Genomic DNA, 24,554 nt, shown 5'->3' on the forward strand with positions numbered 1-24,554 from the left:
GTTAGCTGCTATAATAGCTGTACCACATTTAATCCCACGGAATCCCTTGTCTTTGCCGTAAGTCTTATTTATTTTATGATGAGAAAACAGCCTCGTGGAATTCAAGGGCTCTGGATAAAGCCCTGACCTTGTCTTGTGGCTGCAGGGCCTGAAGGTTTAAGCCTAAAGGCATCCCACACTGTGCAATGGAGAGGAGACCTCTCCACTGAGGTCTGACCCTGAGCTGGTCAGACCTGAGCTGGTCTTTCCTGAATTCTCTCCCTGCGTGCCATTCCCATGGCCCTGGACCTTTTCCCTCTTGTCCTTATGTGGCTCCCAGTTGCTTTTCCTGTTTTTCATTCACATACCGTCAGCCCCACAAGCAGCCTTCCATTCAGGCATCCTGAGCCATGGCAGCGTGGTCTCCTACCACTTTTCCTTTTCTAGTCTCCAGCCTTCACCCCTATCTTTTAATGAGCTAGCCCAGACTCTGGGCCTGGGTTCAAATCCCCACTCCCCTACTTACTAACTGTGTGACCTCAGGAATGTTCTCAGTTTACTCACAGGCAAAATAGAGATGGCAGTAGTATCAGAGTGGTATTGCAAGGCTGAAATGAATGAAAACATGTAAGGTTCTGAGAACAGAGCTTGGCCCACGGTAAGTGCTATGTAAGTGGTGGGTATTGTTGTTGTTGTTGCTCTGGTGGTTATATGTAGAAATAGAGTTTAATATCTGATGTTTTGCCGAACCCAGGAGGAAGAAAATAGAGATCCCAGGGCAGTTACCAGTTCCCCAACCCCAGGGCACTTTCCACAGCCTGACACTGCAGTCAGAGTGTGAGTCACTTCACAACACCAGCCTCAGCTTTTCCAGCCACAGCTGAGCCAGGAAGGCAGGCTGGAAATGCTGGAGTTATCATCGGGTGGGGGAGGAGGTCCTATTGCTAGCTGAGCCAAGATGAGTCCAGACCTTGGGACTCCATCTCTACCACTGTCCTCTCAAAGCAGTCAGAGGAGACTTCTGAGAGAGGGGAGGGGGTGGGGGAGAGGTGTGTGTGGTGGTCACAGGGAGGTCACAGGGAGCTGGAATTGGCCTTGAACTCAGCTACAGTGGAAATAGTGGGGGCTGTGGGCTGGTCATCCTCCATGGTCACTGGCTCCCAAGGTCACTGAGGCAGGGCTTGCCCAGGCTGAGGAAGTATTAATAACTCAAGAAAGGAGGCTTTTGGCTCCGTTGTATGCAGGGCACCAGTGGCGGAGGGAGGAAGCAGGCCAGGAAAAGAGGCAGAGTAGGGAGAGAGAGAGGCCTGACTATGCTAATTAATTCCATGGTCATTTGTTGAGTACCTCTCAGATGCTAGCCTGTGCTGGGGAGTTCCAACCTCTGGGAATCCCCAGTCCAGCAGAGGAGGCAGGTGATCCTCACACGGCGACTGTGAATCTGGGGAGGTGGATTTGAGGCTGAGGAGCAACCTTCTGTGAGTGCTCGGGGGGCTGGGAAGGGGGTTTCACCAGGCTAGCGGCCCAGGCAGGCTTCTGGGAGGGGAGCATTAAGGTGGCCTTTTTAAAGGTTATAATTTCCAAATCCTTTTCCAGGGGAGCCAGCAGAATTAGTGTCCACTAGAAGTGATCTCCAGTGTTACTCTTTGTTTTATATTATGAAAGCTGGTGTGGCCTCTTGGGGTCACGTTTGATCTTGTTTGTTTGTTCACTGGTCTCAGCTGCACTGTAGGCAGCACACAGCATGGGAGTGCTCTGGGGGCCTGGCAGGGGCCTGCATGTGACCGTGACCTCCAGGGCCCTCGGCTGGGGAGGAGGGCAGCTGTGGGGCTGATGTGAAAGGGGGACAAGGAGGTGACACAGACAGGGAGACAGCAAGACAGGCAGGTCTGGCCAGGCTCCTTGGGGTCCAGATCGGGGTCCTGGTAAAAGTTTAACAACCAACTCAGCAGTGGCGAGCGAGGGAGGGGAAGGCCCAGTATGCGGCCTTTGCCGTGGTATAAACGTTCCCACTGTAACCCGTTTCAAGCTACTGACTTATCACTGAAGGTGGAGCTGGTTAATTCCATGATCATTTGCTGCAGGCCTCCCACATGTTGCATCACTGACTCTCGCCAGCCAGTACAAGCCAGGCCCAGCGTATGGCAGACTTAGAATCTCCTCTGCCACCCCTTGATGAGGCCAGAAGCCCCACTATCAGAAGCTCACCCTCAAATTCAAGTTTGGTTCATGTTAAAAAAGGGAGCTGGGGGAAAAGGGTATCACCAGTTCTGTTAGCGAGTCTGAGCTTGTGCTGCTGCTGCACACAACAGGGGACAAAGGAATAGAAACTTTATTCAGAAAGCCTGCAGACCAAGAAGACGGTCAACTCATATCCCAAAGAACCATCTTTCCTAAGTTAGAATTCAGGCTATTTTTTTACACCCCAAGGGGAGGGGGTGTGACTGGATGTTGCAGACATCTGGGTGTCAGCCAGACCCTGGTGGAGACAGGGTAATCCTTTGTTCCTGCAATTATCCACATGGGATTGCTCAGATGTTCCTGTAAACCTTCAACAAGACACATGTTATTTTCTGTTCCATAAATTTTTGTCTCTATATGAATGAAAAGTGTTATGCCTTTAAATGGTCAAGCCTGAGGGACAGTTAGGAGTGGGGTAACAGAGACATGAAGGGCAGTCAGAAACATGGGGTCCATGGCTCAACACAGCCTCTGATGATTCACTGTATGCTTTGCACAAGTAGTTCCTGTTCAGTGAGTCTCCATTTCCCCACCTGTAAGCTGGAGGAGGTAGACACCATGCAGTCTCACTCTCTCAGTCTGAGATTCAGAGGGCACTCGAGGGTCACAGGAAGTGACCCTATTGCCACCGTGTCAGATTATCACGAGTTCAGTGGCTTAAAACAGCACAGATATACGATCTTAAAGTTCTGGAGGTCAGAAGTCTTAAAATGGGTCATCAGGACCATGTTCCTTTCAGAGGCTCAGGGAGGATTTGTTCCCTGCCTCTTCTAGCCTTTAGAGGCTACCTGCACCCCCTGTCTTGGAACCCAGTCCCTCTGACCTGTTTCCATAGTCACATTCCCTTCTCTGCTTCGGACACTCCTGTGCTTAATAAAGTAACTCAGTCATGTCCGACTCTTTGTGACCCCATGGACTGTAGCCCGCCAGGCTCCTCGGTCCGTGGGGATTCTCCAGGCAAGATTGCTAGAGGGGGTTGCCATGCCCTCCTCCAGGGGATCTTCCCGACCCAGGAAGATCCTACCTCCCCTATAAAGGACCCTTGTGGTTACAGTGGCCCCACCTGGATAATCTAGGGTATTCTCCCTAGCTCAGGGTCCTTAACCACATCTGTCATGTCACTCTTACGTATAAAGGAACATATCCACAGGTTTCAGGGATTAGGATGTGGATATTTGGGGAGGCCACTCCATTGACCATAGAGAAGGAGTTTCCCAAGGAGGCTCCATAAAGCCTTCAGGTGATTAATGGTGCAATCTACAAAGATAAGACTAGCCAGTGAGGGTGAACCCCAGTCAACCAAGACCTCCTGAGCTCAAATCATACCTCTCTCAAGTGGGTCCTTTTGATAACTGCTAGACAGGGCAGAAGAGAGGCAGAGAATGAAATGGGGCTAGGGCCACGGTACTGTTGCTGAGGATGAAGCCCTTGAATCCAGATGCAGTTCAGCCAGTGACTTCCTGTGTAACTGTGCTGAAGTTACTTTGCTCCTGGGTTAAGCGGGGCTGGTGGGTCCTTCCTGGTTTGCCTTATAGGACTACCACAGTTGATAAGAAGATGCCTGGCCAGTTGTCATGTGAGTACAGGACTGCTTATTGCTGTTGTCATCTTTGTTGGTATTACTGATGAAGGGACAGGAGGGGTTGTGGCCCCAGAGGTTAAAAGAATGTGGAAAGAGTCCCAGGGTGAAAGATCAGGAGGCTTGTAGCCCCCAGAGAAAAAGAATGGAGCGTTCCAGGTAAAGGGAGCCTTGTAAAGGTGATCTCGTCCAGCTGGGGCATGCTGACCCTGACCTCTGGCTTTGATCAAAACAATCATCAGATTTGGTTGTTTATTAAAGTAAAAGACAGGGACTTTGAGAAGCCAGATCAGGATCAAGGTCAGTGCTGACAGACTAGAAGAGCTGTTATTTAATTAGTGGTAACTCCTGATTGGGCTTCCCTGGTGGCTCAGTGGTAAAGAATTCACCTGCCAATGCAGAAGACGCAAATCCAATCCCTGGGTCAGGAAGACCCCTTGGAAAAGGAAATGGCAACCCACTCCAGTATTCTGGCCTAGGAAATCCCATGGACAAAGGAGCCTGGTGGACTACAGTGCACGGGGCCTCAAAAAGAGTTGGGCATGACTTAGCGACTAAATAACAACAACTTCCTGACTGAAAACCCTAATTAGGCCCACGTACAGAAGGGCAGTCCCTCCTCCCAACCCCAGCAACTCAGACTCACAAACCAGCCATGTGCCGGAGGATGTCATGACTGCTGCCCAGGAAAGTCAGGGGCTCACACACAGGAGACCCCAGATGCACAGGAAGGGAGTGGAAGACCAGGAATGAAGGCACAGGGCCCAGTTCTCAAGTCCAGTCAGGAGCAGAGCCCAGCCCTAGTTAAAGCCGCCCAGGCTGAGGCCTTGGGGTGGGGATAGGGATAGGGCGTTTATCTTTCCCCAATCTCTGGCCCAGAGGCCAGTTGACAGAAACCCAAGGGTGGGGCAGAGGCTCAAGGAGTAGGAGGACTCCTGGGAGAGGTTCAGCCTCCGCAGAATGTGTATTTCCATCAATGGGTCACAGTGTCATGGGTACTGGAAGAGTCAGCTGAGGACCTGAATCAACATTTCCTTCATAATTCTACCTGGAAGAAAAAATAACATACAAAATTTCTACCAGAAAGGACTGGGAACAGTATTTCCAGTATATCTGCAAAAAGCTAAAATCTTACTATAGAAAACCTCTTGTAAAATGAGAATCCCACCCATTAAAACAATAAATCATGCACAGAAGAAATACAGACTGGCACTGAACACATTAAAAAGTTAAACCTCATTTACAACCATAGGATAAGAAACGGAATTTGCTGGTGATCTGGTGGTTAGGACTCAGCATTCTCACTGCTGAATGCCCAGGTTTGATCCCTGGTCAGGGAACTAAGATTTCACAAACCATGCAGTACAGTTCCTCCTCCCCTGAAAGAATAAAAACTAAAATGCAGAGGAACAAGGTAGAGTTGATTTGTATTTCGGGGTTTGTGGCCCATTACCATTACCAGCCTACAGGCCTTATTCTGGTGACTGCACATGGGTGCCTGTTTGGCCAACAGATTCTTTTTTATCTCCTTCCTGTCTCCATCGGTGAACAATTTAATGTGTTGAACATGAAGTTTCTCTCCTTGTAGAACACAGAACAGGACTGAGCATAATCCTTGGTTCATGACAGGGTTTTTTACACTGGTTCATGTGAGGCTTTCTTTTAAAAATTACACTTAACAGTACAACTAAAACCTGGGAAACTGCTGTCCAGGGGAACTTGACCTTAAACAGTGATCTGCTCCATCCCATGTCGCTGGCTTCTCCTACCCAGGCGGCCACCGTCGTGAGTCCTCTGCCTGTCTCTTACCTGCCTTTCACCTCTTTGTACTCCTTCATAGCATATGTTTGTATACTTCGTGAGGTTGTTTCATATATATATTTCATTTGTATTAATTTTTTTAAAAGAGTATTATATTTTTATCATGTGTGTATTTTAATGGGACCTGAGGACATCAGTGTGGAGGTAGAGCCACCCGGGGTGGTGATGGGGCTGCAAGGAAGGGGTCTGCGATGTCTTACAGTCCAGTCTTAGGAGACCGAGTAGCTAGTGGTGGGTGTTCAGTTAGACAGAGGAAAAGAGGCTGATTTGGAAGGTGGTGAACTCACTTCTGGGCAAAGCAGTAATTTAAGCGAATGTGTGCTGAGTGCCTCCTATGTCCTGGGCATTCTTCATAGAGCTTGAAATGCTCTGCCTGAATGATCACGTTTAAGCCTCACGAGAACCCCATGAAATGGGCACAATTATTAATATCATTTTAAAGATGGTAAAACTGAGGAATTAGTAGGTTTGTAGGTTCTGAGTCTATCAACATGATGGTTCATACCTTTCTGCTGCAAACCTAGAGGAGGAGATAAAATATTTTTAACATATTGAATATTTACAAATGAAATTATTGACATAAACCTAAGTATTTATACATAAAATATTTTAAAAATAAATTTACTTTTACCTGAAGGGTAATTGCTTTACAGTATTGTGTTGGTTTCTGCCAAACATTAACGTGAATCAGCCACAGGCATACCTATGTCTCCTCCCTCTTTAATCTCCCTCTCATCTCCCTCCCCACCACACCCCTCTAGGTTGTTACAGAGCCCCGGTTTGAGTTCTCAGAGTCATACAGCAAATTCCCACTGGCTATCTATTTTGCATATGGTAATGTATGTTTCCGTGTTACTCTCTCCATATAGCCCATATATCCCATGCTCTCCTTTTTCCTCCACCCCCGCAGTGTCCATCAGTCTGCTCTCTATGTCTGTGTCTCCACATTGCTGCCCTTCAAGTAATTTCATCGGTACCATCTTTCTATGTTCCATATACGTTGCTGCTGCTGCTGCTGCTGCTAAGTCACTTCAGTCGTGTCCGACTCTGTGTGACCCCATAGACGGCAGCCACCAGGCTCCCCCATCCCTGGGATTCTCCAGGCAAGAACACTGGAGTGGGATGCCATTTTCTTCTCCAATGCAGGAAAGTGAAAAGCGAAAGTGAAGTCGCTCAGTCGTGTCCAACTCTTCGTGACCCCATGGACTGCAGCCTACCAGGCTCCTCCATCCATGGGATATTCCAGGCAAGAGTACTGGAGTGGGGTGCCATTGCCTTCTCCGTCCATATACGTTAGTATATGATATTTGTTTTTCTCTTTCTGACCTACTTCACTCCGTATAATAGGCTCTGGGTTCATCTGCCTTGTCAGGACTGACTCAAACATATCCCTTTTTATGGCTGAGGAATATTTCACCATGGGCTTCCCTGATGGCTCAGTGGTAAAGAATCTGCCTGCAATGCAGGAGATGCAGGAGCCCTAGGAGATGCGAGTTTGATCCCTGGGTGGGGAAGATCTCCTGGAGGAGGGCATGGCAACCCACTCCAGTATTCTTGCCTGGAGAATCCCATGGACAGAGGAACCTGGCAGGCTACATTCCACAGGGTCCCAAAGAGTCAGACACGATTGAAGTGACTTAGTATGCACACATGCAACATTCCATTGTGTATATGTACCACAGCTTCTTTATCCTTTCATCTGTTGATAGACATCTAGGTTGCTTCCATGTCCTAGCTATTCTAAATAGTGCTGCAGTGAACATTGGGGTATACGTGTCTTTTTCGGTTTGGGTTTCCTCAGGGTATATGCCTAGAAGTGCGATTGCTGAGTCACATAGTGATTTTATTCCTAATTTTTAGAGGAATCTCCGACTGTCTTCCATAGTGGCTGTATCGATTTGCATTCCCACCAACAGTCCAAGAGTGTTCCCTTTTCTCCACACCCTCTCCAGCATTTATTGTCTGTAGGTTTTTTGATGATGGCCATTCTGACTGGTGTGAGGTGATATCTCATTGTAGTTTTGATTTGCATTTCTCTAATAATGAACAATGTTGAGCATCTTTTCATGTATTTATTATCTATCTTATGTCTTTGGGAAAATATCTGTTTAGGTCTTTTTCCCACTTTTTGACTGGGTTATTTGTTTTTCTGGTATTGACTTGTATGAGCTGCTTGTATATTTTAGAAATTAATCCTTTGTTACTTGTTTCATTTGCTATTACTTTCTCCCATTCTGAGGGTTGTCTTTTCACCTTTATAGTTTCTTTTGCTATGAAAAAGCTTTAAAGTTTAATTATGTCCCATTTGTTTATTTTTGTTTTTATATCCATTACACTAGGAGGTGAGTCATAGAGGATTTTTCTGTGACTTACATCATAGAGGATTCTGACTATGTTTTCTTCTAACAGTTTTATACTTTCTTGTCTTACAATTAGGTCTTTAATACATTCTGTGTATGGTGTTAGGAAGTGTTTTAATTTCATTCCTTTACATGTAGCTGTCCAGTTTTTCCAGCACCACTTATTGAAGAGACTGCCTTCACCCCATTGCATATTCTGGCCTCCTTTGTCAAAAGTATGGTAGCTATAGGTGTGTGGGTTTATCTCTGTGTTTTCTATCTTGTTCCAATTGTCTATATTTCTGTTTTTATGCCAGTACCATACTGTCTTGATGATTGTAGCTTTGTAGTGTAGTCTGTAGTCAGAAAAGTTGATTCCTCTGGCTGTGGCTCCATTTTGCATGGTTCTATATATTCTTTTCCAGTGGTCAGGTCCTCCGCCTGCTCTCAGCTGTTGTTCTGCAAGATCTTCTGTGTCTGAAGGTGTATTCCTGATGAATCTGTGGAGAGAGATGTACTCCATGTCTACCTACTCCTCCACCATCTTGTTCTCCCAAAAAATACTTTTAAAATAACCAAAGCAAGGGAAATCCTCAAGTGACAGAAGTAAAGAGAGCTCAAAGCCAGAGTGGACACACTAGCTAAATATAGAAGAAGCAAGCCCACTGAAGAGAAGCTCTCATTTAAAAAAAAAAAAAGGAACTTCCCTGGTGGTCTAGCAGTTAAGACTCTGTGCTTTCACTGCAGGGGTGTGAGTTCAGTCCCTGGTCAGGGAACTAAGATCTTGCAAGCTGTGTAGCATGGCCATTAAATTAAAAAAAAAATTACAAACCACACAAATAAGATTAATTTTAAGCCACACATGAGGAAGGGTTCAGTTCAGTTCAGTCACTCAGTTGTGTCCCACTCTTTGCGACCCCATGAATCGCAGCATGCCAGGCCTCCCTGTCCATCACCAACTCGCAGAGTTCACTCAGACTCACGTCCATCGAGTCAGTGATGCCATCCAGCCATCTCATCCTCTGTCATCCCCTTCTCCTCCTGCCCCCAATCCCTCCCAGCATCACAATCTTTTCCAGTGAGTCAACTCTTTGCATGAGGTGGCCAAAGTACTGGAGTTTCAGCTTCAGCATCATTCCTTCCAAAGAACACCCAGGGCGGATCTCCTTTAGAATGGACTGGTTGGATCTCCTTGCAGTCCAAGGGACTCTCAGGAGTCTATACAGACTCAATAAACAGGTGAATTGGTGTGTGCTGAGTCGCTTCAGTCATGTCCAACTCTGTGCAACCCTATGGACTGCAAGCTGCCAGGCTCCTCTGTCCATGGGATTCTTTAGGCAAGAATATTGCCCTGCCCTCCTCCAGGGGGTCGTCCCAACCCAGAGATAGAACTCATGTCTCTTACATCTACCTGCATTGGCAGGTGGGTTCTTTACCACTTGTGCCACCTGGGAAGCCCAGGTGAATCGGTATCCCTCAATAATAAAGAAGACACAAATGACTGTATCAGTCTTTATAAACGATGAGGGACAAAATAAAGAAGAGAAGTGAATACTGTGAGAACACCTGAGGTTACGTCACCTACCCAAGATGACCGCAGTATCACGGGGTAGCCTTGGGCTGCCCGCACTTGTACTCCTAGTCGCTAGTCCACAGGTACTGGTGTAAATGTGGAGAGTCTATTGGCCAGCCCAGAAAAGGGGCTCCAGTGGGTTTGGAGAGAGGGTGGGAAGGCCTGGATCTGTCTCCTGTGGCTCACACTGCTCTCTGGCCCGCAGAGCTCCAGGACTGGGTGCGTCCTCCCACCATGGCCACCACCGCCTCCCCTCTGCCGCCCACCACCAAGGTGGCCAGTTCTGAGAACAGCAGCTCCTCCTATGACTATGAGTACTACCTGGAGGACATGATCTTCATGCTGTGCAGGAAGGACGAGGTGCTGTCATTTGGCAGAGTCTTTCTACCTGTCTTCTACAGCCTGATCTTTGTGCTGGGCCTGGTTGGAAACCTCCTCCTCCTAGCGGTCTTGCTCCGGTTCGTGCCTCGAAGACGGATGACCGAGACCTATCTGCTGAACCTGGCCATCTCCAACCTCCTGTTTGTGGTGACACTGCCCTTCTGGGGCATCTCTGTGGCATGGCATTGGGTCTTTGGGAGCGTCTTATGCAAGGTGGTGAGCACCCTCTATACCGTGAACTTCTACAGTGGCATCTTCTTCATCAGCTGCATGAGCCTGGACAAGTACCTGGAGATTGTCTGCGCTCGGCCCTACCACCGACTGAGGACCCGAGCCAAGAGCCTGTTGCTTGCAGCCAGTGTGTGGGCTATGGCCCTGGCTGTCTCCATTCCTGACATGGTCTTTGTGAGGACACATGAGAACTCCCCGGGCGTGTGGGAGTGCTATGCAGATTTTGGGGGACATGGGACCATCTGGAAGCTTTTCCTCCGCTTCCAGCAGAACCTCCTGGGGTTTCTCCTCCCCCTCCTTGCCATGATCTTCTTCTACTCCCGCATTGGCTCTGTGCTGGTGAGTCTGAGGCCCCCGGGCCAGAGGCGGGCCCTGAGGATGGCCGTAGCTCTGGTGGTGGCCTTCTTTGTGCTGTGGTTCCCGTACAATCTCACCTTGTTCCTGCACTCGCTGCTGGACCTGCAAGTCTTTGGGGACTGCAGGGTCAGCCAACACCTGGACTATGCGCTGCAGGTGACGGAGAGCATCGCCTTCCTGCACTGCTGCTTCACCCCCGTCCTCTACGCCTTCTCCAGCCACCACTTCCGCCAGTACCTCAAGGCTTTCCTGGCCACTGTGCTCAGAAGGCAACAGGCCCTGCCGTCCAGCTATTCTGAGAGTAGCGGGCTCACGGCCCAGGAAGATGTAATGGGCATGAGTGACCTCGGGGAGAGGCTGGCTGAGAGCTCCCCGGCAAGGGGGACAGAGGGAAAAACAGCCTGAACGGTCACACCACAGTCCATGAGAGCAGAGGGGACCCAGCTCCTTGGTGCATCCACTGAAATCTTCCCTTCAGAGGCCTCAGTGACCATGTTGCTGATCCCACTGGTCAGTTCTCAGTCCTCAGCCATCAGCAGCGTTCGCTCTCTCCCTCCCTCACCCTCCTCTTCCTTCACTGCCCTCCCGAAGTCCATACTCGCTTGCCTGAAAGGCCGCCTTAGTTTAACAGCTGACCTCTGTGCTGCCCATCCTCGGGCTTGTGTGTCATCTGAGCTGCACCCAGCAGCCCCTGACCACAGCACCCTCAGCATCACTCCCACACCCTGCAGAGTAGTCAGATGTCTGCCACCCACCAGGCTTCCCCTTTCCCTGAAGCTCGGCTGGGAAAATATTATCATAATTTTGTCTAATATCACAGTCCTCATGCTGGCTCCAGGGGCTGGCTGTCAGGAGGGGCTGGAGGGTCTCCACCCATGAGAGTCCACAGGTGGGAGGCAGAGTAAACACATATTTCTGGTGGTCCAGGAGCTTCTCCCTCCTTCTGCCTCCCGTGCCCTCACTCAGGAGCCTTCAGGGGTCCCTCAGAGCCTACACCATCAAATCCAGGACCTCTGTCCAGTCTTAAAGCTGGACTTTTCACAATCAGAATCCCACACACCATTTCACCCCAACACTCCTTCTCCTGGCTTTTCATTTCCTGGGCACCACACCTGTTGCTGTTTCCTTCACATTCCCATCTCTGCTCTTCGCTGGTTGGCTCCCTCATGGAACAGGGGTCATTTTCCAGCCAAGTATCCCCTCACCCTTGTTTTGTAACTGAGTCCTACCTGCTCTGGGAAACCACTCCAGAGTCACTCTGTCCTGTGCTTTGGGTGGTATTTGGGTGGGGCACGGGTCTTGGGCCAACTTTGGCCTTACGTTTCCCTGATACAGTGATTCATTTAGGGATGGGCCCAGGCCCAGGCAGAGCTTGTGAAATGCAACTCGACTAGAACATGCTAGAACAGAGGCATGAAACAGAAGCCAGGAGGGTGTGAGGTCTAGGGCTGCTCCTCCATCAGCTCGAACTTCAGAAGGGGAGGTGACAGCAGTGAGTGAGCAGATCCTGGGGTCAATGCCAAAGCCCCAGAATCAAGGCCCGGCTGAAGGACATCCCAAGCCTGCACTTGACAGTGACACGAACCAAGGGATGTCTTTTCAGTTTGGGGTGGTGGTCTTCTGTTACCTGCGACCTAAGGATTCCCGACGGATATGCCCTGCCCGGATGCTCCATGTCTCCCTCGGTCGGCATCCTCCCTGTGCACCGATATGTCCACCGAGAAACCTTTCCCAGGGAGCCCCTGAGCCACAGTGCCGTCTCTTTCTTGCTGAGCTTCTAAAGCATCACTCCTTTCTTCCACCTCCCAGCTGCTGCTGCTGCTGTCGCTTCAGTCGTGTCCAACTCTGTGCGACACCAGAGACAGCAGCCCACCAGGCTCCCCCGTCCCTGGGATTCTTCAGGCAAGAACACTGGAGTGGGTTGCCATTTCCTTCTCCAATGCATGAAAGTGAAAAGTGAAAGTGAAGTCCCTCAGTCGTGTCTGACTCTTCGCGACCCCATGGGCTGCAGCCTACCAGGCTCCTCCATCCATGGGATTTTCCAGGGAAGAGTACTGGAGTGGGGTGCCATTGCCTTCTCTGCCCACCTCCCAGAGCCACCTGCAAAACCCAGCACAGAGCCTGGCAGACAGTAGTGCTCAGAACAAAATTTTTGGCTGGATGGAATGAAGGCTAGGAGGACATGAGCCAAAGTAAAGTAGACAAGACTGGAAGTCAGGTTTCTGTAATTTAATCTACGTTTAGGGAATTGAGGTCAGAGATGAAGGAATAAGATACCAAGCCCTGTGGGCTGCAGTCTGAAGCAGGTGCAGGAGGCAGGAAACAGGACACAGAAAGCAATGACATGACAGATGGGCTGTGATACACGCAGTGGCAGGGTGCTCCAGGGAGGGGCTGGGGAGGAGGTCATCTCTGGCCAGATGGTGATGTTCAAGAGGCTTCCAGGAATAGCCGGCCCCGGGGCTGAGAGTGAAAACAAGCATTGTACGGACAGTTCCACTGGAGAAAGTTGTCAAAGTTGAATTGCCCTGGATTGAAAAATCGGGAACTGCATCTGGCAAAACTTAAATATCAACTGCGGGGAGGTGATGAGGAGCCAGAAAAGTAAAAAGGGGATGCTCAGAGGTGCTTTTGGAAAAAAAAGTCTCTGGCAGTAGGGTAAACAGAGTCCACAGGCCCCACGTGGAAAGAGATGCTGGGATTGAGCTCTAAGAAGGGTAGCAGGGGTGGGGAAGCGGGACCATGGTTCGGTGGCACCACAGGGGTCAGATGACAGAGCTCTCTCCCTGTGGGAGAGAGAAAGGGAGGGGCTGAGGGTGTGTCCTCTGTATCTGCCTAAGGGGATGGGGTGGATGGTGATGTCCTGAGCAGAGAGGCAGGGAAATCAGGAGATGGGCGTGGTTCAGGGCAGAGGTGTGTGGGGGGGGCACAGATGCTGAGTTCCGTGTGGGCTGAACTGAATCAGAGGTGCTGGGAGATCGCTGTGGGGAGATTGGGGGTCTGGAGGTAGGAGAGAGCTCTGAGCTTAGCAGTGGTTGTGGAAACCAAGTGCAGGGTTGAAATCACCCCAAGGTGGGGGTGCAGAGGGGAGAGGAGGGCAGGGAGGAGGGACCTTGCATATCTCCTCCATGAAAGGCCACCCTTTTCTAGAGCTGCTCTGTCCATTACAGAAGCCACATGGCTATTGAGCACTCAGTGTGAAGGGTTAAAAAGTACAGACCAGATTTTGGAGGGAAAAAGAAATGTAAAAATATTTAATTAATACTTTTGTATGACTCCTTGTTGAAATGCTAATATTTTAGATACATCAGGACAAGTAAAATACAGTAGAAAAATGAATTTCACCAGTTTCTTTTTACTTTTAAAAATACGTCAGCTAGGAGATGAAAAATTACACATGTGGCTTGCCTCATATGGCTATCGGATGACACTGTTCTAGGCCCTGAATCCCACAGGGTGAGTGTTGAGGAAAACAAGCAAAGCAGAGTGGGAGGGTGGAGACCAATGTTTGCAAGATGCTATATGACTCACTGTAACCGGTGTCTGTACTGCGTGAGATTTATCATGGCATGTATTATCCCCCAAACTGAGTTGCCCACAGTTATTTCCCCTTCCTTGGACTTCCTATGAGAGGCGAGTTATGCAGCATCTGCTGTGAAAGATGGTGTTTTCAAGAGAGAAGTATCAGCCTGTGAGGTGATCAGAAGGATGCCAAAGAGCAGGGAGGACAAGCAGGAAGAGGAAGGGGGTGGTCTGGGGCTTTAGAGGGGTGGGCAAGAGGAGGCAGAGACCCAGGGGAGCACCCCCAGCCAGACTTCGGCCTCTTGGACAGAGCTCACTCCGCAGGCCGCAGGCGGTAGCGGAATCGCACCTCGTGGCTGGGCTGTGTGGTGCCAAAGCCCCAGCGCTGGGGGTCCACGGGTGGCACAGGTGTGGCAGGGTCCACCAACTCCAGGTCAAAGTTCATGACCATGAGCAGGATAAAGAGCTTCATCTCGTTGAGGGCCAAGAACCTCCCAGGGCAGATGGAGACACCCGAGCCCCACGGCATGGTATAGTGGCGGATCTTCTTGCCTGCCTTGTAGAAGTCTACTTTTCGGCTGCCACTGGGGGTGAGGAAGCGATCGTACCTGAAGGCGGTGGGCTCGGGGTGGATGTCGGGGTCCATGTGCACTGAGAGGTAAGGGAAGAGGGCCAGGATGTCTCCACTGCGGAGCAGGTACTCCTGCCCACTGGCCATCTGCAGGATCTGGTCATCGTTCACCACCCTGAGGAGGGTGGGCGAGGCCCTCAGCCGCAGTGTCTCTTCCATCACACTGTCCAGCACCGGCATGTGGTGCAGGGCACTGAACTTGAAGGACTGCTTAGCCTCCAGCCTGACCTCTCCCAGGAGCCGGGTGGCCTCCTCCCTCACAGCCCGCATGGCCTCTGGGTGCTTCAGGAGGAACAAGAGGGCCCAGAAAGAGGTCGGCCCTGTGTTCCCCTGGGAGGCCCAGAGCATCATGAAGTTGAACTTGTCCTGCATGGCTGGGGAGACACCCTGCTCCCTCAGAAACTGAAGCATGTAGGTGATCCAGTTGCTTACGCCGTACTTCTCCAGGTTGTGTTCCACCGAGAGTTCCTTATGGAAGAGACGCTGGAGCCGGCCCACTTCCAGCCACTCCCAGGGCCCCAGCAGGGAGTAAACAAACCGGGGAAACAGGCGGTCATACTTGCGAAACTCCAGGAATAGCTCCTCTGCCTGCAGCAGGTCCTGCTCCTTGTCCTTTGTGTAGCCGAACAAGCTCAGGTAGCCAGCCTTGAACAAGATGTTGTAGCAGAAGTGAAAGAGGCCATCCTCACGCCAGTGGTGGGTGTCCAGACTGGGGCCTGTGGGCCCCAGCATAACCAAGGACAGGGTGTCTAACATGACTTTGTTGAGCTCCTCCAAGCCTTCCCCCATGAGGTGCTTGGTGCTGGCTGAGTGTATCATCCTATAGTCTCCCTGCACAGAGCGGTATCCAAATACCTTTAGCACCAGTTTTTGAGCATACTCCACAAAGTCTAGCTTCCTCTGCGCATCCTTGAGGATAGGGCCAAAAGACAGAGGGTCCATGACAAAGGTGAAGTACTGGCCCCCTAGCTGTACCGTGAATATGTCCCCATGTTTGGCCTGCATGTGCCTCAGAAATTCGAACATATTCTTCCGGAAAGCCATGGCATGGCCCAGCCAGGGCACGGGGCCCTTATCCAGAGGGGGCTCCTTGGGTCTTCGTTGCCGGAGCAGCCCCCGAAGGCACAGATATCCCACAATGGCCACTAGCAGGGCTCCCAGCGCCGGACCCCAGAGCACCATGGCTGGTCTGTTCCAGGTTGAGCTCTGGATGTGCTGTTCTCTGGGTGCCAGAGGATTTGGGAGGACAAAGTGGGGATAGAAAGGTCTTCCTACCTGGACCTTGCCCTGTGGCTGCAAGTTGCTGTAAATAAAGCTGGTGAGACAGTACCCGAGAGCAAAGCCTTTCCCTTGATTTTGTTAGGACCTAGTCACGTGAGAGGAGCAGGTGGGAGGAAGCAGGAGGAAGGCCAGAAGGAAGCCTCTTGCTATGGTCACAGCCCCCGCAAGAGCTTCAGACTTTGTTCCAACCTTTCCTGACACGGTCCAGCATTTTCTCTGCCAAGACTTCTTTGACCCAACGCTCGCCCTTGTGACTTACTGACCACTCACTCCTTTATTTACTCTTGACTTCATATATCCATTAATTTGCTAGTTTCTTCAACAGAAATGCACCAAGTACTTACTAAGTTTCACATCCACCTCTTCCTCATTCTTTAAAAGACCCACAGACTCTCCCAAACAGAGGCTTCTTCAAACACAAGCTCAGACTTGAGTCTCTGAGTCTCTCGCCAACTGGCTTGCACACTTCTCTACCAAGAAATACAGAATGTAAATCATGGAATTATGAAATGTCAGAGATGATAGGGACTTCAAACCAACTGCTTTACTTCACAAGAAGGATCTCGGTACAGAGTGTAGCAGGGACTTTTTCTGACAGTGGCCCTGGCTTGGGTGAGGTGAGTTGACCATTTACTAGGGACCTTCAGTGACATGTCAGGCTAAGACCCTGTCAGCAGGCCCAAGAAGAAGAAAACTACTGTTGACTCTTAAAACTTTGGTTCAGCAGCCTAGCTCATTGTAGCAATATATGAGGTTCAGACTGAATTCAACCAGTTGTGACAACCCTCAAGTTACTCTTTAACTTCTGAAATGACCTGCAAACAGGGACTTTGTCTCTTCAGACAATCATACGATTTCTCTTGAGTGAGCTCCCATGTGTAGCTCCTCCCACTAGGGAGCTGAAAATATCCACACTCAGCATCCATGAAGTCCTCTCTGGTTGCTCAGGGCAACTACAGCAAGTACTCAGCTCCAACAACTCTCCCCATCCTTAGGATATGGTCAGAAAGGGAATTCCCTGGTGGCCCACTGATTAGGACTCTGCTTTTACTGCTGTGGCCCGGGTTCAGTCCCTGGTCAGGGAACTAAGACCCCACAGGCTGAGGGTCTGCCAAAAAAAGAAAAAGGTCAGAAACTGTGAGTCAAGTCCAAAGAGCTTGACTTTGTCCCTTAGTATTTTTAGTATTTTTTTGTATTTTGGGATTCGGATTTTTTTTTTTTTTTTTTTTTTTGGTCGTACTATTTGACTTGTGGGATCTGTTTCCCTACCAGGGATTAAACCTGTGCTGCTGTTTGGGAGCTTGGAGTCTGAACAAATGGACCAGCAGAGAAGTCCCTGTCCCTCAGTTTTTAATGGATGGCAGCCCCACCTGGCTTGTCAGCAGTAAAGAACCCACCCATAATGCAAGAGCTATGGGTTCAATTCCTGGGTCAGGAAGATCCCTTGGAGAAGGAAATGCCAAGCCACTCCAGTGTTCTTGCCTGGAAAAATGCCATGGACAGCCCATGGGGTCAAAAAGGAGTCTGACACCACTTGGCAACTGTACAACAACAACCACCACTACCTTACATTCATTCTTTCCTTCATTTATTCATCATTCTCTCCTTCATTTATTCACTTATTCACTCACACCCACTCATCCATTCATTTCCTCCTTTCTTGGAACAGCCTTGTCTATCCATTTAACAGATACCTGCTGTGCACTTAAACCAGAAATTTTGCTGCAACCCTAAATGAGACAGACCTGGTCCCTGCCCTCTTGGAGTTTATGGCTTCCACCGAAGAAGCATATAATCACAATTGTGTTAAGTGCTACAAAGAAGGGCTGAACAGGAAGGAGGATGGGGAATCAGGGAGGTTGCACTGATCAGGATCATTAGTGGAGGACAACAAGACCAGGTAAATGTGTGCTGTGTGTAAGGATATAGGGGACATTCTTCTAAAGCAAGTGGCGGGGTCATCTCAAGAGGGCCAGTGTGGCCAGAGTGTTCAGAGCGGGAGGAGTCTCCAGCTCAGTGCGAATTTGAGCTCTGACCAATCACCATTGCAGTGAACTCTTCTCACGCCAGCAGGTCCAGCCACTCTTGTGTATATGGGGCCAGCCCACCAGGGCCACTGAAGGGTGGCCTGTCCCAGGGTGTTGGCCCAGGCGCTGCCCTCCCAACCCTCTGGAGTGGCTGGGACCCAGCGGTCCAGAGTGTGCACTGCAAGCCTATGGCAAGTCTCAGCCTTACACAGTCCAGCCGCAGCTGCAGGGCAGGGTGGGGGCGGCATCACAATGGAGTTGCAGGGCAGTCCGGGAGCCTTGGAGTACAGAACGAAGCAGGGCAAAGGCTAATAGAGTTTTGCCAAGAGAATGCAGTGGTCATAGCAAACACCCTCTTCCAACAACACAAGAGAAGACTCTACACATGGACATCACCAGATAGTTAATACCAAAATCAGATTGATTATATTTTTTGGAGTCAAAGATGGAGAAGCTCTATACGTAAGTCAGCAAAAACAAGACCGGGAGGTGACTGTGGCTCCAATGATGTACTCCTTAGTGCCAAATTCAGACTTAAACTGAAGACAGTAGGGAAAACCACTAGACCATTCAGGTATGACCTAAATCAAATCCCTTACCACTATACAGTGGAAGTGAAAAATAGATTCAAGGAATTAGATCTGATAGAGTGCCTGAAGAACTATGGACAGAGGTTCGTGACATTGTACAGGAGGCAGTGATCAAGACCATCCCCAAAAAAGAAATGCAAAAGGCAAAATGGTTGTCTGAGGAGGCCTTACAAATAGCTGAGAAGAGAAGCGAAAGGCAAAGGAGAAAAGGAAAGATGCTAATGCTAATGCTAAGTCACTTCAGTCGTGTCCGACTCTGTGTGACCCCATAGACAGCAGCTCACCAGGCTCCCCCGTCCCTGGGATTCTCCAGGCAAGAACACTGGAGTGGGTTGCCATTTCCTTCTCCAATGCATGAAAGTGAAAAGGGAAAGTGAAATCTCTCAGTCATGTCTGACTTTTAGTGATATACCCATTTGAATGCAGTGTTCCAAAGGATAGCAAGGAGAGATAAGAAAGCCTTCCTCAGTGACCAATGCAAAGAAATAGAGGAAAACAATAGAATGGGAAAGACTAGAGATCTCTTCAAGAAAATCAGAGATACCAAGGGAACATTTCATGCAAAGATGGGCTCAATAAAGGACAGAAATGGTATGGACCTAACCGAAGCAGAAGGTATTAAGAGGAGGTGGCAAGAAGATACAGAAGAACTATACAAAAAAGATCTTCATGACTCAGATAAGCATGATGATGTGATCACTCACCTAGAGCCAGACATCCTGGAATGTGAAGTCAAGTGGGCCTTAGAAAGCATCACTATGAATAAAGCTAGTGGAGGTGGTGGAATTCCAGTTGAGCTATTTCAAATCCTGAAAGATGATGCTGTGAAAGTGCTGCACTCAATATGCCAGCAAATTTGGAAGACTCAGCAGTGGCCACAGGACTGGAAAAGGTCAATTTTCATTCCAATCCCAAAGAAAGGCAATGCCAAAGAATGCTCAAACTACTGCACAATTGCACTCAATCTCACACACTAGCAAAGTAATGCTCAAAATTCTCCAAGCCAGGCTTCAACAGTACATGAACCGTGAACTTCCAGGTGTTCAAGCTGGATTTAGAAAAGGCAGAGGAATCAGAGACCAAATTGCCTACATCTGTTGGATCATCAAAAAAGCAAGAGAGTTCCAGAAAAATATCTACTTCTGCTTTATTGACTATGCCAAAGCCTTTGTGTAGATCACAATAAACTATGGAAAATTCTGAAAGAGGTGGGAGTACCAGACCACCTGACCTGCCTCCTGAGAAATCTGTATGCAGGTCAGGAAACAACAGTTAGAACCAGACATGGAACAACAGACTTGTTCCAAATGGGGAAAGGAGTACGTCAAGGCTGTATATTGTCACCTTGTTTATTTAACTTATATGGAGAGTACATCATGAGAAATGCCGGTCTGGATGAAGCACCAGCTGGAATCAAGATTGCTGGAAGAAATATCAATAACCTCAGATATGCAGATGACACCACCCTTATGGAAGAAAGTGAAGAAGAACTAAAGAGCCTCTTGATGAAAGTGAAAGTGGAGAGTGAAAAAATTGGCTTAAAGCTCAACATTCAGAAAACAAAGATCATGGCATCTGGTCCCATCACTTCATGGCAAAGAGATGGGGAAACAGTGGAAACAGTGTCAGACTTTATTTTTTGGGCTCCAAAATCACTGCAGATGGTGACTGCAGCCATGAAATTAAAAGATGCTTCCTCCTTGGAAGAAAAGCTATGACCAACCTAGACAGCATATTAAAAACCAGGGACGTTACTTTGTCGACAAAGTCCATCTAGTCAAAGCTTTGGTTTTTCCAGTGGTCATGTATGGATGTGAGAGTTGGACTATAAAGAAAGCTGAGTGCCGCAGAATTGGTGCTTTTGAACTGTGGTGTTGGAGAAGACTCTTGAGAGTCCCTTGGACTGCAAGGAGATCCAACCAGTCCATCCTAAAGGAAATCAGTCCTGAATATCCATTGGAAGGACTGATGCTGAAGCTGAAACTCCCATACTTTGGCCACATGATACGAAGAACTCATTTGAAAAGACTCTGATCCTGGGAAAGACTGAGGGCAGGAGGAGAAGGGGAGAACAGAGGATGAGATGGTTGAATGGCATCACTGATTTAATGGACATGTGTTTGAGTGGACTCCAGGAGTTGGTGATGGACAGGGAGGCCTGGTGTGCTGCAGTCCATGGGGTCGCAAAGAGTTGGACACAACTGAGCGACTAAACTGAACTGAACTGGGAGGATCAACGACCTGCAGAGGTGTCCTCTGGGCTCGCTAGTGGGACCTCGGGCCTAGGGGCCGGAAGGCCCATGAGGCATTTCTGCTGCCCCGCCCTGCGCTTAATGGAGACTTTAGGTCGGCGCTTTGGGGGTCCTCAGTCTGGAGGCACTCTATGGCAGTAAATCTGGGAGCTTGGGTCTCTGTCCTGTTCATGGCCCTCTGCTGGTCATGCCTTTTGCCACCATGACCGCTTACATTTTTACCATTTAAAATTTTTACCAATTTTATATTAAGAATTTACCATGAGCCAGGAATTAAGCGAAATGCTTAACATCTGTTATGCAGTCTAGTTCCCATGACCCATGTCATGGATCTCTAGAACCACCTTCACATGCAGAGAATTGCCTAGAACTCAGAGGACTTGGCCTATAGTTTTACTCATAACTGAAATTTATTACAGTGGTGTATTAAAGATACATAGCCAAATCATCAGGGGAAAAGACAAACATGGAGTCTGCAAGAATCTATGTACAAGCTTCCTAATGCTTTCCTGAGAGAAGGATTTACTAGAGAAATTAGAAAATACCTTGAGATGAATGAAAATGAAAACCAAAGTTTACGGCATATAGTGAAATTAGTACTCAGATGAAAAATTACAGATGTAATTAGATTTGGGCAATTATAGATAATTGTAGGGATTCCCTGGTAGCTCATCTGGTTAAGAATCTACCTGCAATGAAGGAGACCCCAGTTCAATTCCTGGGCCGGGGTCAGGAAGATTCCCCTGGAGAAGGGATAGGCTTCCCACTCTAGTATTCTTGGACTTCCCTGGTGGCTCAGCTGGTAAAGAATCCGCCTGCAATGCGGGAGACCTAGGTTTGCTCCCTGGGTCAGGAAGATCCCCTGGAGAAGGGAAAGGCTGCCCATTCCAGTATTCTGGCCTGGAGAATTCCATGGACTATATAATTCATGAGGTCACAAAGAGTGATCAAGAATTTACAAGGTGATAATTCTAATGTGGTCTTGGCATGGCTCACATGTCACAGGGTGGTAGATGGTCTTGGGTGTTATACATTATATAAGAAAGGAACTTCTTAGCTAACTAGGGATGAGCTGTAGCATATAGTGTGAGAAGACGTGGGGAGGATTGGGGAAAAGGTGAAGTGATTGTTCCAGAGACTAGATGTAATGATTCTATGGCTGTGGAAGGAGAGAAACAATCCTAGTTTGTAAGGCAAAAACACCCTAGACTCTGGGAAGTCAGGAGCAGAGGCAGAGATAATTAGTCTAGCTTAGCTTTTGTCTGTAGGATATCTGGCCAATTTAACCCAGGCTTTTACCACTACCCTCAATTTGACTACTGGCCAGATCTTAGTTTAAAAGTTCTCAGAATCCTCCCAATAGCCACTGACTCCAGAAAGGAACAGCCTCATCAAAAAACAGCAGAACAGAATTAACTTTCTAGACATTGACATAATTCCCTTTAGCTTTATGTTACTGTTGGAGTCTCTTGTACATTTTTCAGAGATCACTGATTTTCTTAAATTCTCTAGCATGAATGATGATGGACAATTGTATTGCCCTGGATTTCTCACTGGCCAGTTTAGCTGAGGTATGTGCCATTGCCAGTTTTTCTTGCCCCACAGGGATTAATGACACATTTAGTTCTGGATGTGGAGCCTCACCATGGTCTTTCCTACAGTGAGCCTGGTTATACTACTGTGAGTCACAATCACTGTCACTCCTGTCCAGTGCTGCCTAAGACAAATGGAATATATTTGGCCCAATCCTCTTTCAGTACAATGAACTAGAGTATCTGGTGACCTACGTGGTGACATGCTTCTCAGAATTCTTTATGTGTTAGAAGTAAGGAGTTAGGAACTGCCCTGGTGGTCCAGTGGGTAAGTATCCATGCTTCCAATGCAGGGGGTGTGGGTTTGATCCCTGGTCAGGGAACTAAAATTGCACACGTTGCATGGCAAAAAGTTAGGAGGTAAAGTTGTAGGAGAATTGCCTCTACCATGGTGCTCTGGCAGTTTCACTCATGTCTATTGGTTTGGCCAATATATAGGCCATGCAGGCAAAGCCTTGAACTATAGCTAATCTGAGTCTTGGCAGACCACCTTGTGATCCTTCCAGAACAAAAGAGGATCTTTATAAGCTTTTCAGGCCATCTCCCACTTCTGTCCCTATCCCTGTGGGAGGCTGTTATGAGACAGTTTCTCATTGCCTCCCAGATTCTGATAAGTAATGAGACTTTCTCTCCCACTCTTCTCTGGTTTAACTTCAGACTATAACACTGTAATTTCCAGTAGTCATGTACACTTGTGAGAGCTGAACCATAAAGAAGGCAGAGCGCTGAAGAATTGATGCTTATGAACTGTGGTGCTGGAGAAGCCTCTTGAGAGTCCCTTGAATAGCAAGGAGATCAATCCAGTCAATCCTAAAGGAAATCAACCCCGAAAACTTATTGGAAGTTCTGATGCTGAAGCTCCAATACTTTGGCCACCTGATGTGAACAGCTGATTCATTGGAAAAGACCCTGATGCTGGGAAGCACTGAAGGCAGAGGGAGAAGAGGGTGACAGAGGATGAGATGGCTGAATGGCATCAATGGACATGAACTTGGGCAAACTCCGGGAGATGGTCGGGGACAGGGAGGCCTGGAGTGCTGCAGTTCATGGGGGTCGCGAAGAGTCAGACATAACTTGGCGACTGAACAACAGTATAACACTGTTGAGCTGCAGCCTAAAATTGACTCCTCAGCAAGGGTGTATCCCACAACCCATGTTGCGGTCATCCAGCCCCCTTTTGTTTTCGTGTCATTGTTTTTGGTGTGTGGGACAAGGACCTGGGGGATTGGGATGTTTGCCTACTCTTCCTTTTGCTGTTTTTGTAATTAATACATTATATGAATCTCAGAATGACAGATTATCTTTACTGGCCAAATCAATTAGGACGTGGCCTTGACCTTGCCTGCTGCCATGTGTTTGACAGAAGAATAATAGAGTAAAAATATGGGATTAAATGTGATAGACTCTTCCTTGCCTCTTTAATTTTCTAAAAAAAATATAAACCAAACACTGATCATAGCCATTGATACCTCTTTTCAGGTGGACCATAACTTGGTAAATCAGGTATTTGAGGGCTCCTTATTCTGAGCTACAACTCCCACAATTGTTTTGTCACCAGTTCAGTTTTCTCCAGCTGGTCCTGAGGAAAATCATGGGGTTAACATATATCAAATTGTTGTATGCTCACCCTTCATAGTGATCTTCCCCAAGTTAAGAGTCTTTGCTTCCTTCTCAGTACCTGCAGACTATCAGCTATTGTCCTTTTATGAGTTACTCCAGTATTCTCTTAGAAACCAACCAACCAACCAATAAACCTGGGAGTTCATATGAGGGCTTCTTTGTCACTTTCTGTAGGTATGGTATCTGTAAGCTCCAGTCCCTGAGGTACCTGAACCTGATTTTGAATTCCTGTGAAGCAGATATCTTTCTACTTTGTTCATTCTAGAGACTGAATATACAAATGGACAATGGCCAGACCATATAGAAAAGTAGAACTCTGACTCTCAATCTGCAGCAGCCTGTCCAGAAAACCAATGCACTATTAGCAATAATCAATCCAAGAGGTCAAACTACTGTCTGTAGCAATTGGTCCAGGAAGCCAAAGTAACCCCTGTAGTAATCATCCCTAAATAGCCAGAGTCTGAATAATGCCTCACAACAAATCACATAAGATGCTTTGCTTCTAGTAAGGCCTTATACTTAGAATCTTTTATCAGCA

The 24,554-nt window shown here is 48.3% G+C and overlaps 2 protein-coding genes across 2 annotated transcripts; one reads left to right on the forward strand and one right to left on the reverse strand.

Moving 5' to 3' along the window:
* The first annotated feature begins 1,111 nt into the window (after window positions 1-1,111).
* LOC133235114 (atypical chemokine receptor 2-like) lies at window positions 1,112-12,705 on the forward strand. The gene is made up of 2 exons (XM_061396122.1): window positions 1,112-1,457; window positions 9,738-12,705. Exon 2 carries the CDS (start codon window positions 9,767-9,769, stop codon window positions 10,904-10,906), a length of 1,140 nt encoding a protein of 379 aa, XP_061252106.1. The 5' UTR covers window positions 1,112-1,457; window positions 9,738-9,766; the 3' UTR covers window positions 10,907-12,705.
* A 10-nt stretch (window positions 12,706-12,715) lies between these two features.
* Window positions 12,716-16,371, reverse strand: LOC133235112 (5-beta-cholestane-3-alpha,7-alpha-diol 12-alpha-hydroxylase). The gene has a single exon (XM_061396120.1). It carries the CDS (start codon window positions 15,834-15,836, stop codon window positions 14,337-14,339), a length of 1,500 nt encoding a protein of 499 aa, XP_061252104.1. The 5' UTR covers window positions 15,837-16,371; the 3' UTR covers window positions 12,716-14,336.
* Between the last annotated feature and the right edge of the window lie 8,183 nt (window positions 16,372-24,554).

Source organism: Bos javanicus, chromosome 22 (genome assembly GCF_032452875.1).
Source record: "Bos javanicus breed banteng chromosome 22, ARS-OSU_banteng_1.0, whole genome shotgun sequence".
Lineage (NCBI taxonomy): Eukaryota > Metazoa > Chordata > Mammalia > Artiodactyla > Bovidae > Bos > Bos javanicus.